The sequence below is a fragment of the Crassostrea angulata genome, chromosome 5 (genome assembly GCF_025612915.1).
Source record: "Crassostrea angulata isolate pt1a10 chromosome 5, ASM2561291v2, whole genome shotgun sequence".
Classification (NCBI taxonomy): Eukaryota; Metazoa; Mollusca; class Bivalvia; order Ostreida; family Ostreidae; genus Magallana; species Magallana angulata.
Genome location: NC_069115.1, coordinates 59,697,281 through 59,722,390, shown reverse-complemented (window position 1 = coordinate 59,722,390; position 25,110 = coordinate 59,697,281). Strand labels below are relative to the sequence as shown.

General features: G+C 32.1%; 1 protein-coding gene across 2 annotated transcripts in view; it reads left to right on the top strand.

Annotated features, from left to right (window-relative positions):
• LOC128182949 (slit homolog 2 protein-like) overlaps nucleotides 1-25,110 on the top strand; it is a 434,673-nt gene that overhangs the window by 407,676 nt on the left and 1,887 nt on the right. For both annotated transcript variants that reach the window (XM_052851734.1, XM_052851733.1), the window contains one exon: nucleotides 24,323-24,394. In XM_052851734.1, coding sequence (XP_052707694.1) covers nucleotides 24,323-24,394 — 72 coding nt within the window. The remainder of the gene's footprint in view (nucleotides 1-24,322; nucleotides 24,395-25,110) is intronic.

The window sequence follows — 25,110 nt, the reverse complement described above, 5'->3', positions numbered from 1 at the left end:
ATTTTCAATATTTTCAATCATGATCAGGAATTTATTGAAGTCAATCAGTTTTTTTTTTGTCCACAACTGCTCCTGTCTTTTTCTTGTAAAAATGCAGTGCAATTGATAAGAAAACCAATACCTGAAATGATTAATATTTTTCAACTTCAAATTTAATTTAAATAGATTTTAATGAAATATATTATGAAAGGTCACATATTTTATATAATTAAAAACTAAGCCTAGTATAGTTTGGGAAAGAAATAATAATAGAGTACTTTTATCAATATAAAAAAGTCAATGTAGTGTCTCCAATAAGCCATTTACTGCAAAAAAAAACGCCTATAATTAAACAATGTGTCATGATTAGCCAACTATTGTGCTAAAGATGACATGAAAATGGAATTTATTTTTTAATATTGTGCATATTGATGGAAGATACAATTACTTGAATACTACAACAGACATAATCAAAGTGTTTAATCTTAAAAATGTGTGAAAATGCAATCAACCTTTTTGTATTTTTATACATTTGAACATCATATGAGAAGGCTAATAACAGGCTTCGATTTACATAATAAACAATACAATCCTGTCTAAATTTAATCCAGATCCTCAAAGTAAGCTAAGTAGGGCTAGCACAATGTTTTGAATTTCCATTGTTTACATTTTCATTGAACATAAATGACATGCAAGGTTCTATCATATCATTTCTATATTAGAGGCTAGTAGAAATATAAAATAGGTCTCAACACTCTCTATGATCAAAATTAACGAAACACAGAACATTTACTTTGCCTGACTTGAGTCACCAAACTGATGTATACACATAATATTAAAGGATAAACAATTGTTAACAAGTGAAAAAAAATCAAAGCTGGGGGAGTTCGCTTCGTTTCTGTTGTATTCTACAATATTGAATAATATAAAACAATATATATTTCAGTACACTTTTCTGGATACGATTAAACCAAATACTTTATCATTTTCATTGTACGTATTTATTTTTGTACTTTGATTGTACTTCAATGTACCTTTTACTGACTCACACTGTACCCAACTGTACCCTACTGTACATTTCTGATAAACAGCACTGTACCTTACTGTACCCACTGTAAGCCACTGTAGTTGGCAATGACAACAACTGTAACCCACTGTACCGCACTGTATCATACATTTGAAATATTAAATATTTTTTAATATTTTCAGTGTAATATTTTCCTCCATATTCAGTTGTATGCAGCATTTACAAAGAAAATAATTCAACATGTCATTAAAATTAATGTTTGTTTTATTTTTTAATCTTATTTTGAATCTTACATTCACAAAAAATAAGTTATTCTTTTAGGTAATTTCCTGAAAAGATTAAATCCTGAATTTTATATTTTGAATCTGATTTTATAAATTTTGCAGATTTTCTTCTCTGCTAAAACACTTTTGGCAGTTCTCTAATATTAAAAGTTAAGATTGTATTTCTTAGTCTATAGAACTTTGCATATTTTTTCTGTTAGTTTTACCTTACTTATATATTAAAATAATTGTGTTGAACAAATTTAGAATTTTTTAAAATATTGAAAATGCTTAAAAACGATATAAGATACCATATTTCAAAATTTTTATCATTGACCTCATAGAAGTTTTATGCCAACATAATAAGGTTAATAAAAGTAGTTCAATACTATTAATGTTTTTGTATTATCATCATTCAATTTTTTATAGAATTGGATCAATTTGGGTAAGAATTTGAAAACTGATAGAGGAAATTCGGACTGGAATATTTGTTTTAAATGGTTGCTTAAAAACTAATGCTTTGTACCTTTTTAGTGCCACTCCCATTTATAAACTGTAATTCATTTTTTCTAAAGTGTTTTGTTATTTTTAATACTTTTACAATTAAGAAAATTTTAGTCGTATTGTAAAATTTTATGGAATTTTTGTTGATTTTTCAAAAAAAAATTATTCAATGCCTATTGACTCAAAAAGTCGGTCATTGACCTCCTTTTTGAAAGTGAAAAAAACCTCTACAATCAAAGGACTATCAGATACAATAGATGTGTTTTCATTATCATTAGTGGATTTTTTTTTTCATTCTGAGTAAGCGTCATCCTTAATCATAAGAAAATACACCTCCCTAACTTACCAGGTTAAGAATTATTTCTTCAAGATTATGGCAAGCCCTCGATTAATACGACCGGGCTGTTAATTTCCCTATTCTCGTTAATTGTGCTACAGCCACTTAAAAAGCAGCCAATTAATAACACTAATTCAAAAAAATATACCTATGCTATTTCTTTGTGTATACATATCCAGGGATTACTTTGCGTTTGATAAACGGGTACATTTTGTAGACAGCCTACAAATGCCTTGATCACGGATTAATGTCTTTTGATAATATGTTTAGTGTCGGGTTCAAATTTTACATACCGGTAATAACACCTACTGCATTTACTATATGTATTATGAAATTAAACATGAAAATTTATCAGCAACATATTAAACAGTATAAATAATTGAAGCAAAAAATAAAAAGGATTCGAATATCAAGTAAGGTTGTAATAAGCCTTTTTTCCTTATTGACAGACATGAAGCGTCGTTATTTAATACGGAAGGGTAGAGCAGATTCTTCTAAAAAAATCTTACAAAAAAAGAAATCTGCCAAACTCCCGCCAGTAATAAAATATCCAAATGTATGTGTGTGTGTGTGTGGGGGGGGGGGGGGGGGGTTTGCCTATTACAACAAAAGCCTAAATGTTACTGTTAATTTCATGGGTTTTTTTTATTTCTACAAAAATGAAAAAGGTGGGGGGATATTTATGATATTAGGTAAATTTTGGAAGAAAAAATGTTTGATGCAAACTAAAACGGGAATGGGCAAGGGGGCTCTCTGATACCCTTATTCTCCATTAAGACAATGAATTGCAACACTAAACGGTCCCTTAAAAAGAAAAATTTTCATTCAAATTTAAACAAAATTTAACAGTATGATTGTGATGACTGTAATAAAAATATAAAAAAAAATAAAGAAAATTTCATTATTGGTTGTAGATTAATTAGATTTAAGTATTTTTGACGGAAGTGAAAACTTCATAAAAATCCTAGATGTATTAAGTCAATACTTTTGTATTTGAGAAAATATTTTAATTGAATAATTTAAGAGGTGTTTCGTACTACCTTAAGCCCCCCTTGTTCATAATTACCATGTTTTTAAAAATAATGGTTATTTGTTGCTGGAACTATTGACCTTAAGATCATATACCTAAAGCTTTCTCAGATAAGATAGCTTGCAACTGCCCTACAGGTTGCAGAACCTTTAAGTGTTAATGTAAACATGCCTGCTTCCTGGGTAAAGACATTTGCAAATTTCAAATTACAATCTTATCATTCAAAAATGATTGTATAAATAACATAATTATATACCGTAGCTTCATAAGGGAAAACAGAAAAAGAATTCCAAATAGAAAGCTGGTGGAGGTTTTTCTATTAATACAAGTTTTCGAAGGACTGCGAACGATAGCATTGTCTAGCCGCCTATCTTAAAGTCATTTTTTTTAAAGATGTCTAATCAAAGTTAATTTTTTTATTATAATGTAAACATTTATATATATTTTCATTAAATATAAATGATTTTTTAAAACATCTCCCCCCGTGAAAAAAACCCTTTTAAGGGGATTTTATTATTGTTATTTAGCATATTTCTACCAAAGGGTTTGTTGTTTCACGGGGGGGGGGGGATTATGTCTACCGACCGACATACATTCCAAAAGAAGAATTTTGCTTTGTTACGTTTGCAAAATTAACAGATATGAATTAAAATGAAATGTTAATTTAAAAGATATCGTAAATATGTTATTATTAAGGTTTTATGCACATATTGGCCGCTAAAAAATATTTTTCTCACTCATAGAGACCGATTTCATTGAATACTTTTAAGACCCCGTTTTAGCAAAACTTTTGTTTAAAGATAATTAATTTGATTACAAATTTTATTTTTATATAAATTGTTTAGGATTTGATTATACTTTGCAGTAGAAAACATAATTTTTGAATATCTGACAGAAATTCAGAAATATTTGGATGTAAAATGTAGGCGGGAAACGGGCGTTAGCGTTCGCAATTCTTTTATCTTAAATATAAAAAAAGTAATATTTTGATTCTTTTCTTTAACATAATAACTGAACAAAAAATAGATACAGTGGGAAACAGTGCTGGCCAGTACCCAGTATATACAATGCTGTCCAGTGGGGCACATTTAAGTAGAGTGGCTCTGCCCAGTTTGAAATAGTGGAATACAATAACTCTGTACAGTAGATGTACAATAGGTTTACAGAAGTGTAGAGTGATTGTACAGTAGATATCAGACGATGTCAGTCAATTTTCGGGAATATCAGTAGATGTTAAATTTAGCAGTGGATGTAAATCATATGGACATAGCCTAACTTCTGGAAACTCTCCAGAGTAATGCTCCAGAAGTGTGAGGGGTAATGCATTCAGCCTTGTGATGGAGTGAATTTGCATTGAGTCTCGTTGATCTTTGGGAGAGTCGGTTATGATAATATGTTGACTGCAGGAAACTAGAATCCAAAAGGAAACAAGTTATCATTTGAATAACCCTGAACTTTTTAAAGTATAAATAGGACTTAACATCAATTCTCTGTAAAGACCAAAATATTACTGTAGAGTCATGATGCACACAATCTCAGATTTTCATGAAACTTGGTCAGGTGATTGATACTCATAATGTATGATATTACCTACCATCAAAATAATGTCTATTACCTTGGTTGTCATGGTAACCAATTTCATTCATTTAGGGCACAAATAAAGTAGAAAATAGGCTAAACAAAAAGTCACAGCACAGGTTTAAGTTTTCAAAATATTCCACACATAATATACATACATGTAGTACAAATATAAATGTTCATGATGCAAGAAAAAAAAATCTCAGTGCCCTTGTTTATTTTAAAGCTGGTGGCTTAACGATGGCCAACATTTCTAAATTTTGATATTTCAATTGTTACCCTGTATTTTTAAAAGTCTCTTGGCTTTTAGAATTGTTTCTCTATATTTTTTGGAATTCTGATTTAGATATTTTCCATCAATGAAATAGGTTGACTGCTTCAAAAGATAACAACATATATGATTTTAATTTTATAACTGACTGTCTCGCTGGTCTGGATATTCACTGGACTGTTCTGATCATTTACCTCAACCTCTGCAATGTTGAAAAAGCAAACTATTACATTATTGATCATTGAATAACATCATATACATGTATGTTTTTTGCATAGAATACCAAAACAAGCATGTTTGAATGGGACTGAATATTTTGTTCGAATTAAAATCTCCAGTGATATTGATTAATGCTATTTTCAGTTGGAATCTTAGTCTATAGTTGTGTGCACTTATTAACAGCTGCAACTGAATAAGATATGGCATAACAGGGCTCAATATTAATTAAGTATATTAACCTGTACTTCGGGCTAGTTGCTTACTTGTGTATATGCTATTATATAAATAGTGCCTGTTTCGGAGGGTAAGAGTTGAAATTGACACCCCGAGAAAACCATTGTTAACCGACGCGATGCATTGTTTATATCATATTCACCAATCCATTAGATACTTACTCTTAATAGACTAAAACTTAAATCACATGCTTTCTCCGCCCCATGTGATCAATGTTTTTCCAACATGATGAACATCTGCTTTGGCCGTGTTGTTGTGACGTCTTTTTGTACTTCAATACAGAAAAGTCAACAAAGAAAAGTAACTTTCAATTGATTTTTGTGGAAAAGCGATAACTTCAATTTATTGTAAATGAAAGGCGGTGATTATATCAAATTCAATTTTGGTTTTATTTTTTTATACCAAGGTCTCATTTTGTTAAAAAAAAATGTTTATTCAAGCTTACAATTACCTGCTTCAAATTAAATTGATACTATTTAGTGTGCCTTTTTCACTTTTTTTATAAGCTAAATCTATGAAACACAAACCGATGGTATTGTTATCTGTACATTTCACTTAAATCAATTTATGTGTACATGTACATTGATTACCTGCTTATAACATCAAACCAACGTCATGATCAAACCTTCAATTTAGGGAGCATACCAGCTATTTACATGATGGAACTCTTTATTTCATGTTGGCCATAAGCAAAATGTTTCAAGTCGTTGTTTTTGAAACTGAGTATATATTGTCAAAAATGTACCCACATAGAGTCTTTATATGGAACACTCTTTCAAGTCAGAGAGATAAAATCCAATTTCATGATAGTGCGTGTCCACCTATTTTTGATATTTACAGAGAATTGATGTTAACATATATTATGTTATTCAACCAATCTATGCTTACACACAGAGCGCCAGGTGCAAAAGTTTTTAACGAGGTTGGATCAAACAATGCCAACAAAAAATGTTACGCAATTTCAGATAAATACTGACTTGTCAGTGCTTCATGCAGTCAGTGCGGGTTCCGCCGCACATTATGCGTGTCATTTAGTCAGACGTTGGGGAAATCACATTATTATATATAGGAACCAAACAGAATATTCCTGACTGACATGGGAGTCCCGCATGTTAAATAAAATGATAAAGCTACTTTGTAAGCTCTGAACATAAAATATCGTAGCTATTATGTTAAGACAGGTGATTCTTTAATGGAGTTTCTTTGTTGGTGCAACGGAGTGATTCTTATATGCTTCTCACGGCAGTCAGGAAAAAAGCGATTTATATAAACAAAGTTCAACTTCTTAAAGCTCTACAAAAAAGAGCACTATTAGGAGTGAGGAATGTCCAATGACCTCTGATAGATAGAGTATACAGATATACTAACTCTGAGTGACCTAGATCTAAAAAAGAAATTACAGAAAAAATGTAAGATGTTTCCATTATTCATTTTCATTATTTCTCCCTATTTAAAATAATTACACACTATCTATATCTATCAAACCATTAATATCGATAAGATGTCTACTTTTTTTATGCTAAAAAGTATAAGGGAAATAGCAAAACATCATGTTGTTTTCATTTTTTCAAACCTCCAACAAAACCTTCAAACAAGATGTGTTGTATTGAGAAAAATAAGACAATATTTCATTACATAGCTATTAAGACAATTTAGCAGTGTATCTAATATAATTCATCATTGACTGAAGTGGTTGCTGGGAGTACAGGTGTACCTTTGACATCATGCTTAACACTGGGTAGATATTATGATGTAGTTAGCTTAAGAAGGCAGTGACAATCTAATTTAGTTTAAACACATTTTATTAATACTTTTATGGATTTGTAACAGGCAGAACCAAAATACCTATATATTCTTACAATACAATTTGAAATGGTTGAATTACAAGCAATTTTAATGGAGTATAATATCAGTCAAGTATCTGGTTATAATAGCTATTTAGCAGAATAGATAGTCGCAAATAGGGGCAGACTAATTATGTCCAATATTGAAAGTCATTACCTTTTTTAGCACCTGCTGCAATAGGAATGTTCGCTACTTTGTGAATTATGTTTTAATTGTTGGATTGGTGTTGCCGAGTAACAAGTATCATATCGTTCTATACTGTGGATTCATTTATATTCAAGGGTATCAATTTTCGTGGATAAAGTGAAAATCATAGTTTCAAAGATACGTACATTCGTGGCCAATGACAATATCAATACAAAATGATAATAGCAATTGCACTTCAATGAACATTTAATTTCGAGGATCAACTTAACAACGAAATCCACGTAAATCGGTATTCAACGAAAATTGATGAAACCGCAGTAATAGAAAACGATTCTGTAAAATGAAAAGAAAAAGGTTCATAAAATAGGAAAGTTAAAATTGTTTAATTTAATCGATCATGAACGTTTTAGAATAAATGTGCTGGTAGTATTGATATTACTTAAAATAATTATTTTATATATACTCTATCAATGGTCAAAAACGTATTATGTTAAATATTAACGCTGTGATTGATGTTAACTGCTTTCGCATTGGAAAAAAAAAATGCGCATTTATTCACATCAGGTTTATAGACCAAAAATGGTTCTACAATCATATTGTTTTATCTGTTAATCATGTATTTGCTAATAGGGAGTTCCCTATATCGAAAAGACTTGGAATCATTACATGTCTTCCGAAAGGTGACAAACCTAGACAATTTTAAAAAAAACTGGCGCCCAATTACTCTTTTGAATGTTCTCTATAAACTTATTACAGGGTGCCTTAGTTATAGAATAGAATCCTTCTTAGATTTGTTAATATCAGAAACCCAATCTGGCTTCATTAAGGGTCGATATATTGGTGAAAATACTAGGTTTGTCTATGAGTTTTTATCCTACACGGAGTCCAAAAATATACCTGGTTTACTGGTGCTCATCGATTTTGAGAATGCTTTTGATTCTATCTCCTGGAATATTTACAAAGTTTTAAAATATTTTTTGGTTTTGGTGAAAACATAATCACTTGGATAAAAATCCTAAACACCAAGATTACAGCTTCTGTTTTACAGTGTCGTGTGCTATCTAAACAATTCCCTATATATCGAGGTTGAAGACAAGGCGAATCGATTGCCCCATATCTTTTTATTCTCTGTGCAGAAATTTTAGCTATCCTCATTAAACAAAATGTAAATATTAGAGGTATTGTAGCCAATGGAAAAGAACATAAAATATCCCAATATGCTGATGACACAACCTTGGTGCTTGATGGTTCTTCAGAATCCCTTTTTGCTGCTCTTGATACCATAGCTCTTTTCTCAACTTTTTCAGGACTGCAGATAAACAATTCGGAAACAAAAATTGTTCATAGGTTCAAAAAAGTTCTCTAAACAAGTATACCATCATACAAGATGGAAACTGGAGTGGGGATGTACACATTTCAATCTACTGGGAATAGAATTCTCTGTTGAGTTAGGAAAAATTGTTAGTCTAAATTATAGTGTTCAAATACCTAAAATCAAAGCTTTTATACAACAGTGGAAAAAGGAGAGTTCTTACTCCTTTTGGTCGAGTTACTGCAGTTAAAACATTACAAAACTCAATCATCTTTTTTCCTTACCAAGTCCAGATAAAGATATCATTTCTTCCCTAAACAATCTTTTTTATGAATTTATATGGAATTCAAAAATAGATAAAGTCAAAAGACAACTAAAAGATTACTCAAGACTACTTAAAAGGTGGTATTAAAATGTTGGATATTAACGATTTTTTAGTGTCATTAAAATGTTCTTGGATCAAGAGGTTAACAAAAGATAACAAACTATTGATAGATATTTTTTTAGATAGTCATGGTAACAAGTGGTAAAACATTTGTTAGACTTTTGTGACAAATATGTACAAAACATAATAATTCATTGCAACAATTTTTGGAAAGATGTTCTACACTCATGGTTAAAAGTTTTAAGAACAATTGACAATTCAGTATCTACAACAAATGTATGTGCTTTTCCAGTATGAAACAATACAAATATATGTGTTGGTAATAAACCTATCATTGTCTATAACTGGTATAAACATGGTATTAAAACTATAGGTGATTTTCAAGATGAAGATGGTCAGTTTTTGAAACAGAGTAATTTTGTACAAAATTATAAACTGTTTAATATACTCTACAATAGTGTCATAAATGCAATATCTAGTTTCCTTAGATCTCATTCTATAAAAAGATATGATGTTTAAAAGATCACTATCCATACATTCCATTTTACTTTGGTTATGTTTTATTGTTTGAAAAATGTTCAAAAACAATCATATTAATAGTAAAGACATTATACAAAATGCCATTCAGAAATGGAACACTTAATTATCCATGCAACTGAAAATTAATATTTCAGTTAAAGAGTTCTTTAAAGTATGTTTTTAAACAAGTGCTGATTCCTCAGTACAGTGGCTTCAGTACAGAATTCTTTTCAGAATGTTGCCTACAAAATACCATCTTAAAAAATAATGTAAGCACTGATGATTGTTGCTCTTTTAGCAAAGAAGATGTAGAATCAATTCCACATGTATTTATGAAATGTTTAGAAATACTGCCCTTATGGAATAAACTCAGCATGCATATCTATTGTAAAACTACAAATAGAATTAGAATATTTATAAAGAAATTGTATAGAATTATATAGAAATTGTAAAATTTGACAAACAATGGCCAAACTGGAAAAATATTTTTGAACTGTAATTTTCATGTAAACAGTTAAAATGTGTCTGATAGTTATGTGTGCAAGTGTATGAAAGAGTGTGTGAGTGCCAATAAAAATTTACTTTGTTTCTTTGATTATTTGTAATAATTTTGAAAATGACAATAAAATTTGAAAAAAAATGGTTCTTCGTTGTAAGCGAACGATTGAAGTAAGAGATTCATGATCGGTATGGAAAAATTGAAAGACGTCCCAATTCTTCGTTCACTTTTTTCACATTTTATTAATTATTGTACAAAACATGAAGAGACAAAGACAAACATATACACACTCATGCACTTACACACACATTCAAAATGTACAAAGTCTAGAAAAGTATACACGAGTAGTTATCATTTTGAACATATTTCAATTGCGTTCGGATGGTAAATTAAGGAGAAAAGTTGAACAAAAATAAAGTAACTAAGTAAAGACCAATACATTTTTCAAGTGATGTAATACAGTTATCAAGCATACTCCATCTTATAATGAATTTATCTAACGTCATTGAGAAGCATATATTGTTTTCTCTATCAAATAATATGAATATATTGAAATGTTGAGTTCATTGATAAAAAGTCTTTTTCTTGATTTGTAAAATATGTTTTTTGTTAACAAAATCAATAAATAATAATATCATTTTTTTTCTTTTGTATAACCAAACATGATTTCACACAATGAAAAATGTACATTGAAGTGGCAATAGACTGATAAAAAGTATTCCAACTGCATCTACAGTTGTTTACTCTTATTACAGTTAAAAAAACAACAAATGTTTAATTGACTCAGACTCAGTTGTGCATAAATAACATTTGTTGTTGTTAGTTTTTTTACAATTGAATAGATACATATCTGTTTCTAGAATTCGGTGAAGTATTCTATATGCCAGCCCTAGCAGCTTGCTGTCTTTTGTGCATTTAAAAAGTGTATTTTATATTGCTTTCCAACTGAATGAGTCATCAAGGTTAAAAAACTTTTCCATTTTTCTTCATGTTTGATAATAGTACATGTATTATATTACTTATAAACTCATTATATACATCTTCATTGCTTTTGATAAGATTAGAAATGTATCTTGGCAACGTATTATCCCATTTATTAACATTGTTCACAAATAAACAAATGACTCTTTTAAGTTAAGTCCAAGTATAATGGTGAATGGTTAATTTACATTGAAATCATTGAGCTTGATAAACTTTCAATCGTCATTGAAAAAGTCAGATGCATAAATAAGCCTCTTTGTAAAGTATTTCAAAAAATATTGATTTTCTATCCATTTTTATCTAGGGTTTAAACCACACTAGGGTCTGTTGTATATTTGATGATTTTTGTACTATGTCAATGTATTCACTAAATGCCAGTAATGATTCTTTCCAAAAAAAAGATAAGAATATTTCTTGAAATATATCTTGAGTAATCAGATCCCATTTGCAAATATTTTGAGACTGTGCTTTTTGTAAGTACACTAAAACGATTATTCAGTAGATCATCTGTAGATTGTAAAATTCTTCTGAACCACGATAAGTTCAGTGATTTGATATATGATTCTGAGTGTACCATTTTGAGTCCCCCATCAATATATTTTTGATCTAATAATGTTCTTGATACCTTATCATTTTTTCCATTCCAAATAAATTGAAAAAATTGTTTTTCAAGTTTTGTTATTCACTGTTAAGAGAATGTAGGCAAAATTATAAACAGATGGGTCAATTTGGGTAATAAAAGTGATTTAATGACTGTCACATCTATTTTTCCTAGAGGAGTCAACTGTCTTTTATTCCAGTTATTTATTTCTTGATAATTGATGCACGTTTTGTTTCAAAGTTAATTTCTGTATTATTAGTAAGACTTGAGTTAAATTTGAGTCCTCATACATTGAAGTCTTTGTTTGTCCATTGAATTTTAAAGTTTGGACATAAAATTTCACTGCTTGCATATTTTGATCCTATCTAAATTGCCTTTGTTTTTCCAAAGTTATGTTTTAATCCTGAATATTTAGAAAATTGGAAGAGCAAATCTAATTGCTTTTAAACTTTTCTCTGTTCCATCTAAAAACATTACTGTATCATCCGCATATTGAAACAAACAGTATTCTTTTGTATATGTATACCTTTAATATTTCTATTTTTCTTATTATGATACCCATTATTTCTACACATAAAATAAATAAATAGGGCGAAATGGGATCAGCTTGCCGAAACCCACGCCCAATATTAAACAATTCTGAAAAAAAATCCATTCTGAATTACACATAGTTTAGCATCTGTATAAATTGTTTTTATCCATCTAAAAATATTGGGCCCAAAGTTAAAATGTTTTAATGATTTATACATACAAGACCACGAGATAGAGTCAAATGTTTTTTCAAAGTCTATAAGTAAAAGCACTCATGGTATTTGCATTATATTTAATTCTTGAATAATATCATTTACAAAACGAGTATTTTCCTTAATAAATCTGCCTGTTAAGAATCATTTTTGGTTTTCATTTATGATATGATTTAATACTTGTTTTAATCTATTTGCAATATATGCTGATATAAGTTTATAAGATACATTTAAAAGTGATATTGGTCTCCAGTTTTTTTAAGTATTCCCTACATTGGTCTTCCTTTGGTATAATTGATATAATTCCTAGTTTTTGGGTAGTAGACAACATACTCTTTTCAAAGCCTTCATTGGCTGACATTAGCCAAAAATGAGAAATATCTTTCCAGAAAAAATTATAGAATTCTGCGGTAAAGCCATCTGGGCCTGGTGATTTATCATTTTTCATATTTTTGATAGCGTTTAGTGCTTCTATATAAGTAATTTTTCCTTCTAGTTTTTCAACCATGGTAATTTTTAGTTTATTAACTAAGTGCTTATCAACGATGTTTTCTAGATTAACAGAGCATAATTCATTATCTTTATTGCTGTATCATGTCTGATAAAAGGTTTCAGTTTCTTGAAGTATTTCTTATGAAGTTTAAATGTAATCCCATTATTGTCTATGAGTTTCGATATTGTTTTATTTATGTAATTTCTTTTTTCGTGTGCAAAGAAATATTTTGTTGTTTTCTCACCTTCCTCAATCCATTTAGCATATGTTCTTACTAGTAAGTCCTTCATATATTCTTTTCTAATAGATTCTAATTAATTTTGCAAAAGAGTTTTTTTTTACATTTTTATCCAAGCTCAAAATATTAGTTCTTGTTTCATCTCTTTTTGTATATTTTTCTTATTTATTTTTTTCTAGAGCTATATTTTATATTATATCCTCTTATCTGTTGCAAAATCTGCTCAAAGTATGACTGATAATCAATATTTAGGTGGAGACTTAAATCTGGTATGTGCTCTGTAGCTTCTTGTGAATTTGGTGTTTCTGTGTACTGTTATTTTAAAGATGCTATAACTTTGTTTACCCCATCTATGCATTCCTTATCTTTTGAAAGAGAGTTATTGAATTTCCAGAATTTCCAGAATCCCTTCCCTTTTCAAAGTTTGTTAAAAAATTATCAATGAGTATCCTATTTCTATGCTTGTGTTATGAACAATATTTAGTAGTTGGGATGAAACTAAAAAGAAATCTATTCTACCTGTTTTACTTAATAGACCGAACCATGTTTATCGTTTTAAATTCTCATATTGATTTCTTCATGGGTCTTTCAAATTTAATTTTTCTTTTAAGTTAAGTAACACTTTTCTGGCTTTGTGGTTTCCTATGTGTAATTATTGTAATCTAAAGAAGTATCTTGAACTAAATTAAAATCGCCTCTTATCACCACTAAATCCCCATAAAATTGTTCTACACTTTGGTGAACTTTTTCATAGAACTCTGGATCATCTTGATTAGGTCCATAAATATTTACTAAACAATATTATGTTTTTCTATTATTAATTTAAGTGCTAAGTGATTTCCCATTTCATCAGATGCTGTCTGTAATATTTCATAATCAAAATTATTATTGAATAAAATAGCTACCCCTCTGGAGTCAGTTCTGCCTGGGCTTATAACAATTTCAAATCCCCACATTGATCTAACTATATTTACATCATCCTCAGTAAAATGTATATCTTGTAAAAAAATAATCCTTAAGAAATGAACTCAATTTCTAACCAAGCTCTACGAGTATAACCTAGGTAAGGGCAACTTACGCTTTATAATCCGGGAAGCGGATTATAAAAAAAGCGAAAATTGCTCCAACCCAGGTTATACGAGTACAACTTGGGTAGATATTGAATACATTCCTTATAATTTAACTTTCTGTATTTTGCTGTGCAAATTTAGTCCGTTTTACCTTTACAAATAATATTATTCTGTTCAAAATTCAAACGTAACGTCCAGCGGATAATTACGTTTTTGACGTTGGTGCATGGTGACGTGTCTTGTGACCTACAGACCATGTTATACAAAAACTTAATTTTTCTATCCAATCAAATGCCGCGTTACAAATAAAATCAAATTATTTTTGTTTCTGTTTTAAAAAGTTAAACATATCCCTTCTCTTTTCTCAACCCTGAAGACCCCTTTAGTTGAAAGCAAAGACAACACTCATAAGAATGTAACGTGTCTGCCTAAACACTCTAACATTTATTACGGGTCCCCTCAGATACCTTGCTGAGGTGTTTGATTTTTATGATAATTGTTTACGATACATAATGAGTTTCCTTGTCGCTTTCCTAGCGTTTATTGATTCAAAACTCAATTAAATGTAAATATATGAATGTATGGGCCCTAGCCGAACTCTATGCGTCGCTCCGACGCACCCCGTCGCTTCTAGCAGTCACTTCAAGCGACCCGTCGATTTAATCGGTCTCTTTAAAGCGACCCCACGAAGCAACTTTGTAACTGATAACAAATTTCTACCCGCTGAATCTAACAAGCAACGCTCACGAAGACAAGTTGCTTCTATACGCCAGTAACTATTTATTGTTCTGCAAATCGCTGAGCAATATTGACTAATGAACAATAAGCTTACCAAGAGGTATTCACTTCAGCGTCTACACTGCGACTCTGCGGACTCACGGCATCTCGTATTTATATCCTTTGATCATGTGATATGAGATACTCAAAACAATCAAAGAGTCGGGAGTTTGCGACTTCAGAGTGTTTCTCGGCACTCATCACCTATTTTCATTTACCATTTATGTTACAAGAATAAAAAAAATGGTAATTGGTTAATTATAGTGCTATACGAGAAAGTAAACAGTAGCAAGGCATATAGACGAAGAATGGCAAACAATGCATACTGAAAAAAATTGCTTACATTCATATCTGTACATTTGTTATCACTCACTCTCACATTCATGCTAAGACAGGATAGAAACAATAAATGACACTGAACATGCTTTAATATCAAAGCCTTATCGACAGAAAAAGGCTTTGAAAGAATTTCCCCAACCCTTTGTATATAAGACAACTTACAGGTTTCACAACACTATTAATTTTTACTATATATTCTTACCAAAATTACGCAACTTTAGATACGGGTAACAAGTTTAAAACAAACTTATGGAAAATTCCTCTTTACAACTTCTAAAACAATTGTTCCTAACTAATTTAGTAGCAAAAAACACACAGCACTCCACAAAGGCACGAGAGTTTGTTTACATCAAAGTTACACATGTGCTTGAAAATCATGTCCGAGCCCTTTCACCCCCTGCCTAAACAACTGGCCTCAAAAATTCAAGTGACCTCGTATTTTTACAAAGGTGGCATTTTAAACGTTGTTTTTTATTTCATAAAAAAGTACAGTCCCTGTCGCTGGCGGAAAACTCCTAAAAACAAAGGGGAATTCGGGTATTATTTTCACTCAGCCATGTTTTGACGTGAACCTTCGGAAAAATAGTGTTGTGATACCTGCAGGTGTCATAACAGTATTTCATTGAAGATTCACGTCAAAACATGGCTGAGCCAAAATAATTCCCGAATTTTCCTTTGAATTCGGGGCGGTTCCGCACGCGACAGGAGCTGATTTTGTTTATGAGATGAAAAACAATGTGTAAGAGGTCTAACTATCCCATTTTTGTAATAATGCGAGGTCATTTAAATTTTTGATGCGTGTTGTTTCCGGAGGGGGGTGAAAAGGCCCGAGCTTGATTTTCAAGCACATGTGTAACTTCGAGGTAAACAAAGTCTCACGCCTTGCTGGATGCACGGGTGTATTTTGCTAGAAAATTGTAAATGAAGCGTTGTTTAAAAAGATGTCAAGAGGATTTTTTCCAGAAGTTCGATTTGAATTTTTAATCTGTATCTAAAGTTGTGCAATTTTGGTAAGAATATATAGTAAAATTTAATACTGTAGTGACACCTGCAACGTTATGGTATCACGTACCGGAATTTATGTTAAACAGACTAACATTAAAGTCGGTACACGCATCATGGACGGAATTTATAGTTCCGAAATGGTTACCGTTTATTTCTCGAGTTTCTGTGAGACTTGGTCTACCACCTCCCTTATCTGGCCGAAGCATGCCATTCCGAGATTCTCACCACCGTACCACCTTGTAACTACGCATGCGATGTTTTCATATCCCCGTTCTTCCATAAACTTTAATAAGTTCCTCCTTGCGCCGAATTCCCCATCATCTATTGAGCCTTTGATCAACTCTCCGCCCTTATCCCGGAAGCGATATACATGGATGCGATGATTCGCTTGTGCATGTTAAGGTAGGGAACACATTTTTTGTAGAGGTTACGGACCTCGCCATATGTTTGGACTGCAGCGCCGCTGGCCATAAATCTGCTCCCGTGTTCCTGTTTTTTGTCACTGAAGACAGTTGGAAACTCTTAAAGCTTTTTACATTCATCTTCACCACAATAGAGTACGTCTTCCGTTCGGGGGACCCTTTTTTTGATTGTCTCTTTAAAGTTCTTAGATTTATTACCAGTTTGTATTGCACACATTTCAATTGAAAAAGATTATAAGAAAAATACAGCACAGTTTATTAACTCAGTAGTCCTCGAAGAGAAACTTCACTACACTACGAAAGCCGAGAAGGATCATTCGAGATTCGAGATTCGAAATACGAGATTCGAAATACGAGATTCGAGATTCGAAATTCGAGATTCAATATCTAAATTAACCAATCAAATCATGGATCTGAAACCTGTATCCTAGCAACATCAAACTGTTCTAAATAAAGATCATTCGTACATGCTCTTTCCTACAAATAAATGTCTTAATAGCTCTTATATAGTGGTTATAAAATGGTTAAATTAACATTGATGAATTAACCCCACACAGTATAAACAATTAAATTAGAAATAACACTGTTGGCTTTGCGAATCTAAGTGGTTTTGTTTGCCCTGTATGTATTTCCCCCCGAACAATTTTAACCCGAAGTGTATTCGCCCCAACTGTGTAAAAATCGGCTCGCGAAGAAAGATCTGTTTAATCTAAATGTTTTAGCTATGAAACGAAACTCAAAAAAATAATCGACATGTCAAAATATAGGTTATGATAAAGTTTTAAACCATAGAAGATATAATGATTTACAACCTCAAAGACAAAAATCCAGATAAGAATAGTGTATTGTAGGGTATGGCAATGCCATTGTCGATATGAGAGAGAGAGAGAGAGAGAGAGAGAGAGAGAGAGAGAGAGAGAGAGAGAGGGGGAGAGGGAGAGACAGACAGACAGACAGACAGACAGACACAGAGAGAGTTTTGTAGTGTCAAATTCAGTTTGATTTAGAATTTGAAATTGATTTGATTTGTTACAAGCATATATAGACAATAATTAAGCCTCTAAAACGAGAAAAGAGAGGAGGTAGCTAGGGTAGGGCAGACCAACTAGCAAGCTTTAATTTTAACGGTGTTAGCGCACCTGTGATTTACATAGACTCTCTCTCTCTCTCTCTCTCTCTCTCTCTCTCTCTCTCTCTCTCTCTCTCTCTCTCTCTCTCTCTCTCTCTCTCTCTCTCTCTCTCTCTCTCTCTCTCTCTCTCTCTCTCTCTCATCACCTAGCATTTCCTTTTCCGTGAGGGGGCTTGGGGTATTTGTGATGTCTTTACACTAGCTAGCAAAAATGATAAAAAAAAAAACATGAAATTTTCTGTACATTGTGTGCGGATGTTGTACGCCAATAATCTGTTTTCAGTATATACATTTCAAGAGGGGGGGGGGGGCGGCTATATAGTCCTAATTAATTCAGTTATTCTGTCCCCACTTTGTTTTCTCTTCGTTTTCCAGGTTTTTTTTATTTGGCTCGGCAAATCAAAACTTTCTGTGTAGCTCCATAACGATGCACTGTAGATAAATTATGAGTAGTTTTACTTTTGATAAACAGGTACATATCCGTACTTGATTTTTAATTTGACTCTTATAATCGATTTAATATTCCAATAATTATAGGGTAGGAAAGAGTAGACGGGACTTTTTTGCGCATATTCTACTGTACCATTCATTCAACACAGGTATTAGCACTCATCGAGTTCGACTTGCTTTCCTTTTCTTTCATCCACTGGATTTATTAATTTTTGAAAATATTTTGAATTTATGGCCTGATTATATATAAATTAGAGCTGCGCTGGTGCATATATTTACCCAAGTGGACCAAAATATAACCAAATGAATCTAAAAGTTTTGACAAAATTAGTTTTAAACGTACGACTCTTTTTTTCAATTCTAATCGGGTATGTCCTTTAGAAAAATCTTGAACCACACACATTTTAGCAAATAAAACGACAATTGTTTCATTTTTTTATGGGGAGGGAGGTGGTGCCGGTAAAGTACATGTATTGCTTGTGGCAGTTGTGCTATACTCTCATTTGTTATAATAGGTAATACTACATATTGATATAAAATGAAAGTTTCCAATTACACTGTACATAGCTTCTATCACGCATTTTGACCCGTGCGATAGTTTAAAACAATTTTTCAAAGCATATAATGTAATTCAACCGATCATTTTTGAAATTTAATTTTCTGGATCCCCGCCTGATACGTCCGCCTTCTTGTATATTAGAATTACATGTACGTTGACCATATGTACACATTAACTTAATCGGCTATGTTATGGGACGATAACATTTTTTATCAATGTTTTTGCAGGATAAGTAACAAATAATAGCCTATTTGTGGGTTTTTGCACTGATTATTTGAGATAATTTGCCGCCATCTTTTATGCATTCCACACACCACTCACAGTTTCTTTATTTGGTGTTCTGTGTGTATGGCGACAAATTGGTAAATTTGCACCACTCACCTCTTGTAGCTTCATCCTGATTACATTTTATCTGGCTAAGTGTAATGTAGTAGTATATTAAATACACACATCTTTGTTTGCAGTGCTTATTTACATCTTTAGAGATTTACTTACAAAAAAGTAAACATTTGTATGACTTATATGTAATTATTGTCAATTTTGGTGCGGTGGGGGGTAGGGGGGGGGGGGGGTAGGAAACTACAGAGAAACTTAACTTGGCTGTGAAACATATGCTTTTATTCTTTCTTGTTGATATATCAATGAATGAATTATAACAATATATATGTACAACAATTAATTTTGAAATATTCATGCACAATCAAATAAAGGGTTTTACTGTTCTCTGCACAAGAAATCGGCAATGTGAACAAATTGGCACCCTATCATCCCTACCTTTAATTGTAGAGAGTAGGTATCCTTCTATATTGAAAACAATTCCAAAAGTAAGACTCATAATAAGTTGTTTACTGAGGAAAAGGAAAAAAAATTGTATTTATTAATAATTCCGTATGATGTGATAATATCTCAATGATTTGTTTATAATCATAGTACTAGTGTATCACTGTATGCATACATAAAAACGATAAGTAATGCTTATATTTATTAGTGAAACAGGACAGATTATTTATATTTAGATTATTTAGATACATGTACTAATCTTCATGCGAGGATCTAGAAAGGAGGGGGTCAGGGGATCTGGACCCCCTCCTCGGGAAAATTGGAACTTATTAAATTTACATAGTAAATTTTTTTTAAATTGGCCTAGGACCCCCTACAGAAAAAATTAGCTACGCTTATGAAGTTCTCTACCATAACCGCATTTTTACACAAAAGGGGTGAATAAACCCGGGTTTTAAACTATTACTGGTAGTGAAATACCTTAGGGTTCAAACGCATCAGGTGGAAATGCACCTGGGCAAACAAAATCACTTAGATCCGCGAAGCACACTGCATTATTACTAGTCTACTTAGATATTCTGTGTAAAAGTAAATACAAATAATTATTTAGTTAGGTAGGGAGAAGTGAACATAGCATTTATTTGTATATAAGAGCATGTACGTATGATTTTTATTTAGAACAGTTTGATGTCGCTAGGATACATATTTTCAGATCCTTGATTTGATTGGTTAATTTAGATATTGAATCTCGAATTTCGAATCTCGAATCTCGTATTTCGAATCTCGTATTTCGAATCTCGAATCTCGAATGATCCTTCTCGGCTTTCGTACTACACCAAATGAATGCATTTATATTAAATGCATTGCTTTTATTATAGATGTACATTGTTGTTTATTTATTATCTGATACGTGATTATGTTTTTAACGAAGCAACTTTTTTTATAGAACAAGAGCTGTCAATCTGTCAGTATATTTAATTACAAAGTTTACTTTCATCTTTCGACGGCAGAAATGTAGATGCCATGTTTTTGCCAGAGTCAAATCATCTTTTGCTTTCCCTCGGGCTGAAATGTCAAACTTTCATTGATAAAAACATGGCACAAGACTGCCAGATATATCTCCTTATCCGTATGGCGAGAATTATTACAGTAAAACTCGTTTATAAGAAAATCCTAGGAACCAATGGGTTTAATTCGTTATATCCGTTAATTGTTTTATCCGTATAACGGTTTCGTAATAATAACTATAGCGAATTCACAAAATACATCTTTTCTATCACCAGACTACATTTTTTGTTAATCGAGTCTTTGAAATTACATTCTTTTGATACATTAATAATCAGATTGTGAAAAAAATTAAACTATTATGCTAAATGGTAGTGCAAACTTTTTAAACTGTAAAGACATTCGTATTAAAAGTGTTCAATTCCGTTATCATTCGCCTCTACAGGACTAAATATCAGTCCGCTATATTCATAAATTCGTTATATCCGAATTCGTTTTAACCGTAAAATTTTGCAAAGATTTATGAAATGTTTTACCGGGGACTTTTAAAAAGAACTTCGCTATATCCGAGATTTCGCTTAATACGTGTTCGTACTAAACGAGTTTTACTGGAAGCGTAAAATTTTGCAAAGATGTGTTAAGTATTTAAGCGGGGACTTATAAAAAACTTCGCAACATCTGAGATTTTTCTATAACCGTATTCGCACTAAACAAATTTTACCATCTTCGGGCGACGCTTTGCCTACTTATTTCGACATTTCATACTATTCAATGCAGAAACCGCATTCCATAAGTTCTTAGAATATTTGGCGTAGTTGCTCGTCAAAACTTCTTTAAGTTTGAGTAAGTGTCCTTTGATTAGAAGTCCCATTGTTATGTCTGGAGCGGAAAAAAAACGGCAGCGTCCAAAATTGCTGAGATATCTGCGAGGAAAAGAGAGAACACATTTAAAATTGAATAGCAGAAAAAAAAAACATTATAAGTAAACAAGGGTGCAGCAAAGATTTTCAAAGACATTTTGAAAGGTGAAACTGAAAATTGTTTGGCTTCGACTATGTTAAGTTGGACGAGATGAAACGCCATTTTCACAAGATTTTTAAAGATCGTTGCTTCCGGTGAAATAAATTTATCTCTTGATAGTCGTCGGGAAAGCAGAACACATAATAAGTTATGATAATCAATCAGTTTAATTTTCACTATTAGGTTGTATTAATGAACTATTCTTCAAAGACATGACGTAACATATGCAGAACATAATTGCAAACGGTTAATAGGACATAAATTTCCCATAGAATATTAATGTTTTATCATTTGTTACAAATACTTTTTAATTTCACCATTTTTTATATAAAAAAGATAACCGCAGCAAGTTTTTGAACAGCTTTCGTCTTCCTCTATTAGCTTTTGAGGCGGTCAGGGATAGGGTAAGGGTTAGGGTTAGTTTCAGATTTGGTAGATTCAGGCCTAACCAGCCAAATATATGTTTAAATGTGGTTTATTTCTTTGGTACAGTAACGCTTTATCTAAATTAAAATATATCATTTTGAAAAGCAAGTAATGATGATGTTACACAAAAATTTACAGATAAAATATGTGTAATTAAAAAAATGATTTACATTTATTTCAAAATATTGTGCTAATGAACTAAGAAACAATCACTATTTTGTTGACTAGTAATTATTGTCGTTTTGTTGACTGGTACAACGTAATGCAACGACAGCAAGTCGTAGCACTGAAAACATACATTGAGGATTGATATATCCTTCTGTCATTTTTCTGTGCACAATGGCGAGAAATGAACAATCATTGCTATCTAACTGTGAAATAGTTCCCATTTTATTTGCAAATGGTTAATAGCTATAAAAACTATTTTTCAGCAGCATTAGATTTCCTCCGTTACACATGGCCAGTGCCTAGGTGTATAATATATACCTTCTAAATCAATATCATCGGAATTTTATCTTTTTTTCTATTTTTTGTTAGACAAATGTGTATGAAAGAATCTGTATTTTACAATTAATTATTTTATTTTAACATTCATACGACAGTTGCGTTAAAAAAAAACTAAAGTTTAAATTTCATGTACCGGGAAAATATGATTCGACAGGAAAATGTTGACAAGAAACATTTAATACTATGTTAAACTTAAACTCATACAAATATGTTAGAATACAGCAGATTGTGACACGATAACAATTGTATTTTTTCAGCAAACATATCTTCAGGTCAGCACCAATTCAAAGCAGAATAAAGGGGCAAATTAACATGTTATTTTTTTAACATTATTTTAACAAAATAAGTGCGACTCTTGATGGTCATAGCTTAATTGACCCCGATTTTTTTACGATGTCGAAAGGTTAAATGTAATCTTATTTCTAAACTAACATCTACTATACATGTTTCCATTGTAGTTGACACTAGTATCTACCTAATATTAAAACCCCTGTCACACCGGAGCTGCGTCCTCACGGCGATTCCGCTGCGTCCTTAAATAATGTAAAATGCCAAGGTAAACGCAGTAGAGTCTCCTACAGCGCCGTAAGAAAGCAACGGCATCTTTGTCCGTCGCGGCAGCATCGCCTTGAACATTAACGAACGCCATGCGACGGCGCGCACTTTGAACATGCACAAAGTACGCGCCGTGGCTCGGCGTTCTGATAAACACGCCGTAGGAGCGTAGTGAGATCGCCGTGACAGCGCCGTAAAATCTCCGACAGCGCCACGAGAGCTCCGTCGGTCCGTCGGCGCGCTTAAGGAACGTAGCTAATCGCAGTTTAGACGCAGTGATAAGTCAATTGCGCTTGCGCGGAGACCTCACGGAGTTCATTGGGATCTCACTGCGTCTCTATCGCGCTCTCAACGCGCATCCACAGCGTTTGAACAAGTTGTATTCAATTTGGCTGCGTTCACACAGCGACCCCGAAGAACTGTTGCTGTGCTCATCGCGCTCTCGTGACGTTTCTTTTGCGTTTATACCGCACTCTCACGGCGTTTCTAGTGCGTTGTCATCAAGACCACGAAAACTCGAAAAATGGCTGTTGTACAATAGCAAGCGATGTAATAATTATCAAACTGGATGTCGATGACTATGTAAAAAGTAGCATTTGCTAATATTCCTAGACCTATCAATGGACGTAGAGGGAATTCATGCCATTTGGTTCTAATAACGGATCTTTTTTGTAGACCTGACTACTAAGAGTTTAATCCTAGTCCTTCACAAATTGTTTAGAAGTAACTATGTTTCAATTACAATGTACCATTTCATCAAATCAAAACAATTTTTTAATCATTTGTTTACTAGTTACTAGTTGTAAATTCTTGCTTGTTTCCCATACAATTGAACAAATTAATATTAACCTACCAAGAAGTAAAGAACGTCTTGTGCACGCAGTCAGCGCGCAAAGCACGCCGTTGACGCGCGGTAAAATCTCCTAGCACGCCATGAGCGCGCGGCGTAGACTCAGCGTTAACACGCCGTGGGGACGCAGCTAGGTGTGACAGGGCCTTTATAAATAATTAGTTGTTATTAATTTAAAGCTTTTATATTTGTTATTATTTGATGTTAATATTTTATCTTCAAGGTATTTGTATAACAACATGATAACCAGCATTAAAAGCATCGTCTTTGAGAAGTTTCCACAGCTTCAGGAACTGTACGTATAAATAGAAAAAAGATAGATAGATAGATAGATAGATAGATAGATAGATAGATAGATAGATAGATAGATAGATAAAGAAATATTTATTATATATTTAATTACCTTGATACTTAGTCATATGGTACAATTTATTCTAAACCTCGAATTAAGGTGAAATAACACATCATAACAAATATAACAAATACCTGACATTTGATCGAAACGACATTTTGTTTCATTGAAATGATTTTATCGACGGCAACATGTAAGTTACCGCAAAACAGAGTCCGTACATCCCGAGTTCGAATCCCACAGGAGCTTTTGTTGTTTCTTACTAAATTGATTTTTTAGCTATCTATTTTTATCACCAAAATGTAAATTTGCCATCAATACATTTTATTCATAATTTATATCATTCATATGATTTTCTTAAAATGAAATAATTTTCTGTTTATTTGAGTGACTTTTCCAAGTGTGGTATTCAACTTTAATAAGAAAAAAAATGTATCTACAACACATATGATTCAATCTATATTTTCTTTTGATGTAAGGTAGCAGGGGGGGGGGTGTAGTTTCGAACGAAATACCCAGCCAAAAGTTTTAAATAAAGGGAGAACCTGAGGTTTGGCTGGGTTTTTTTTAGGGTTTGAATTGCTAGAATATTTTTTGCAATCATTTTGTGGATAGAGGGGCTCATTTTCATTTCATTCAAATATAACACTTTAATACTG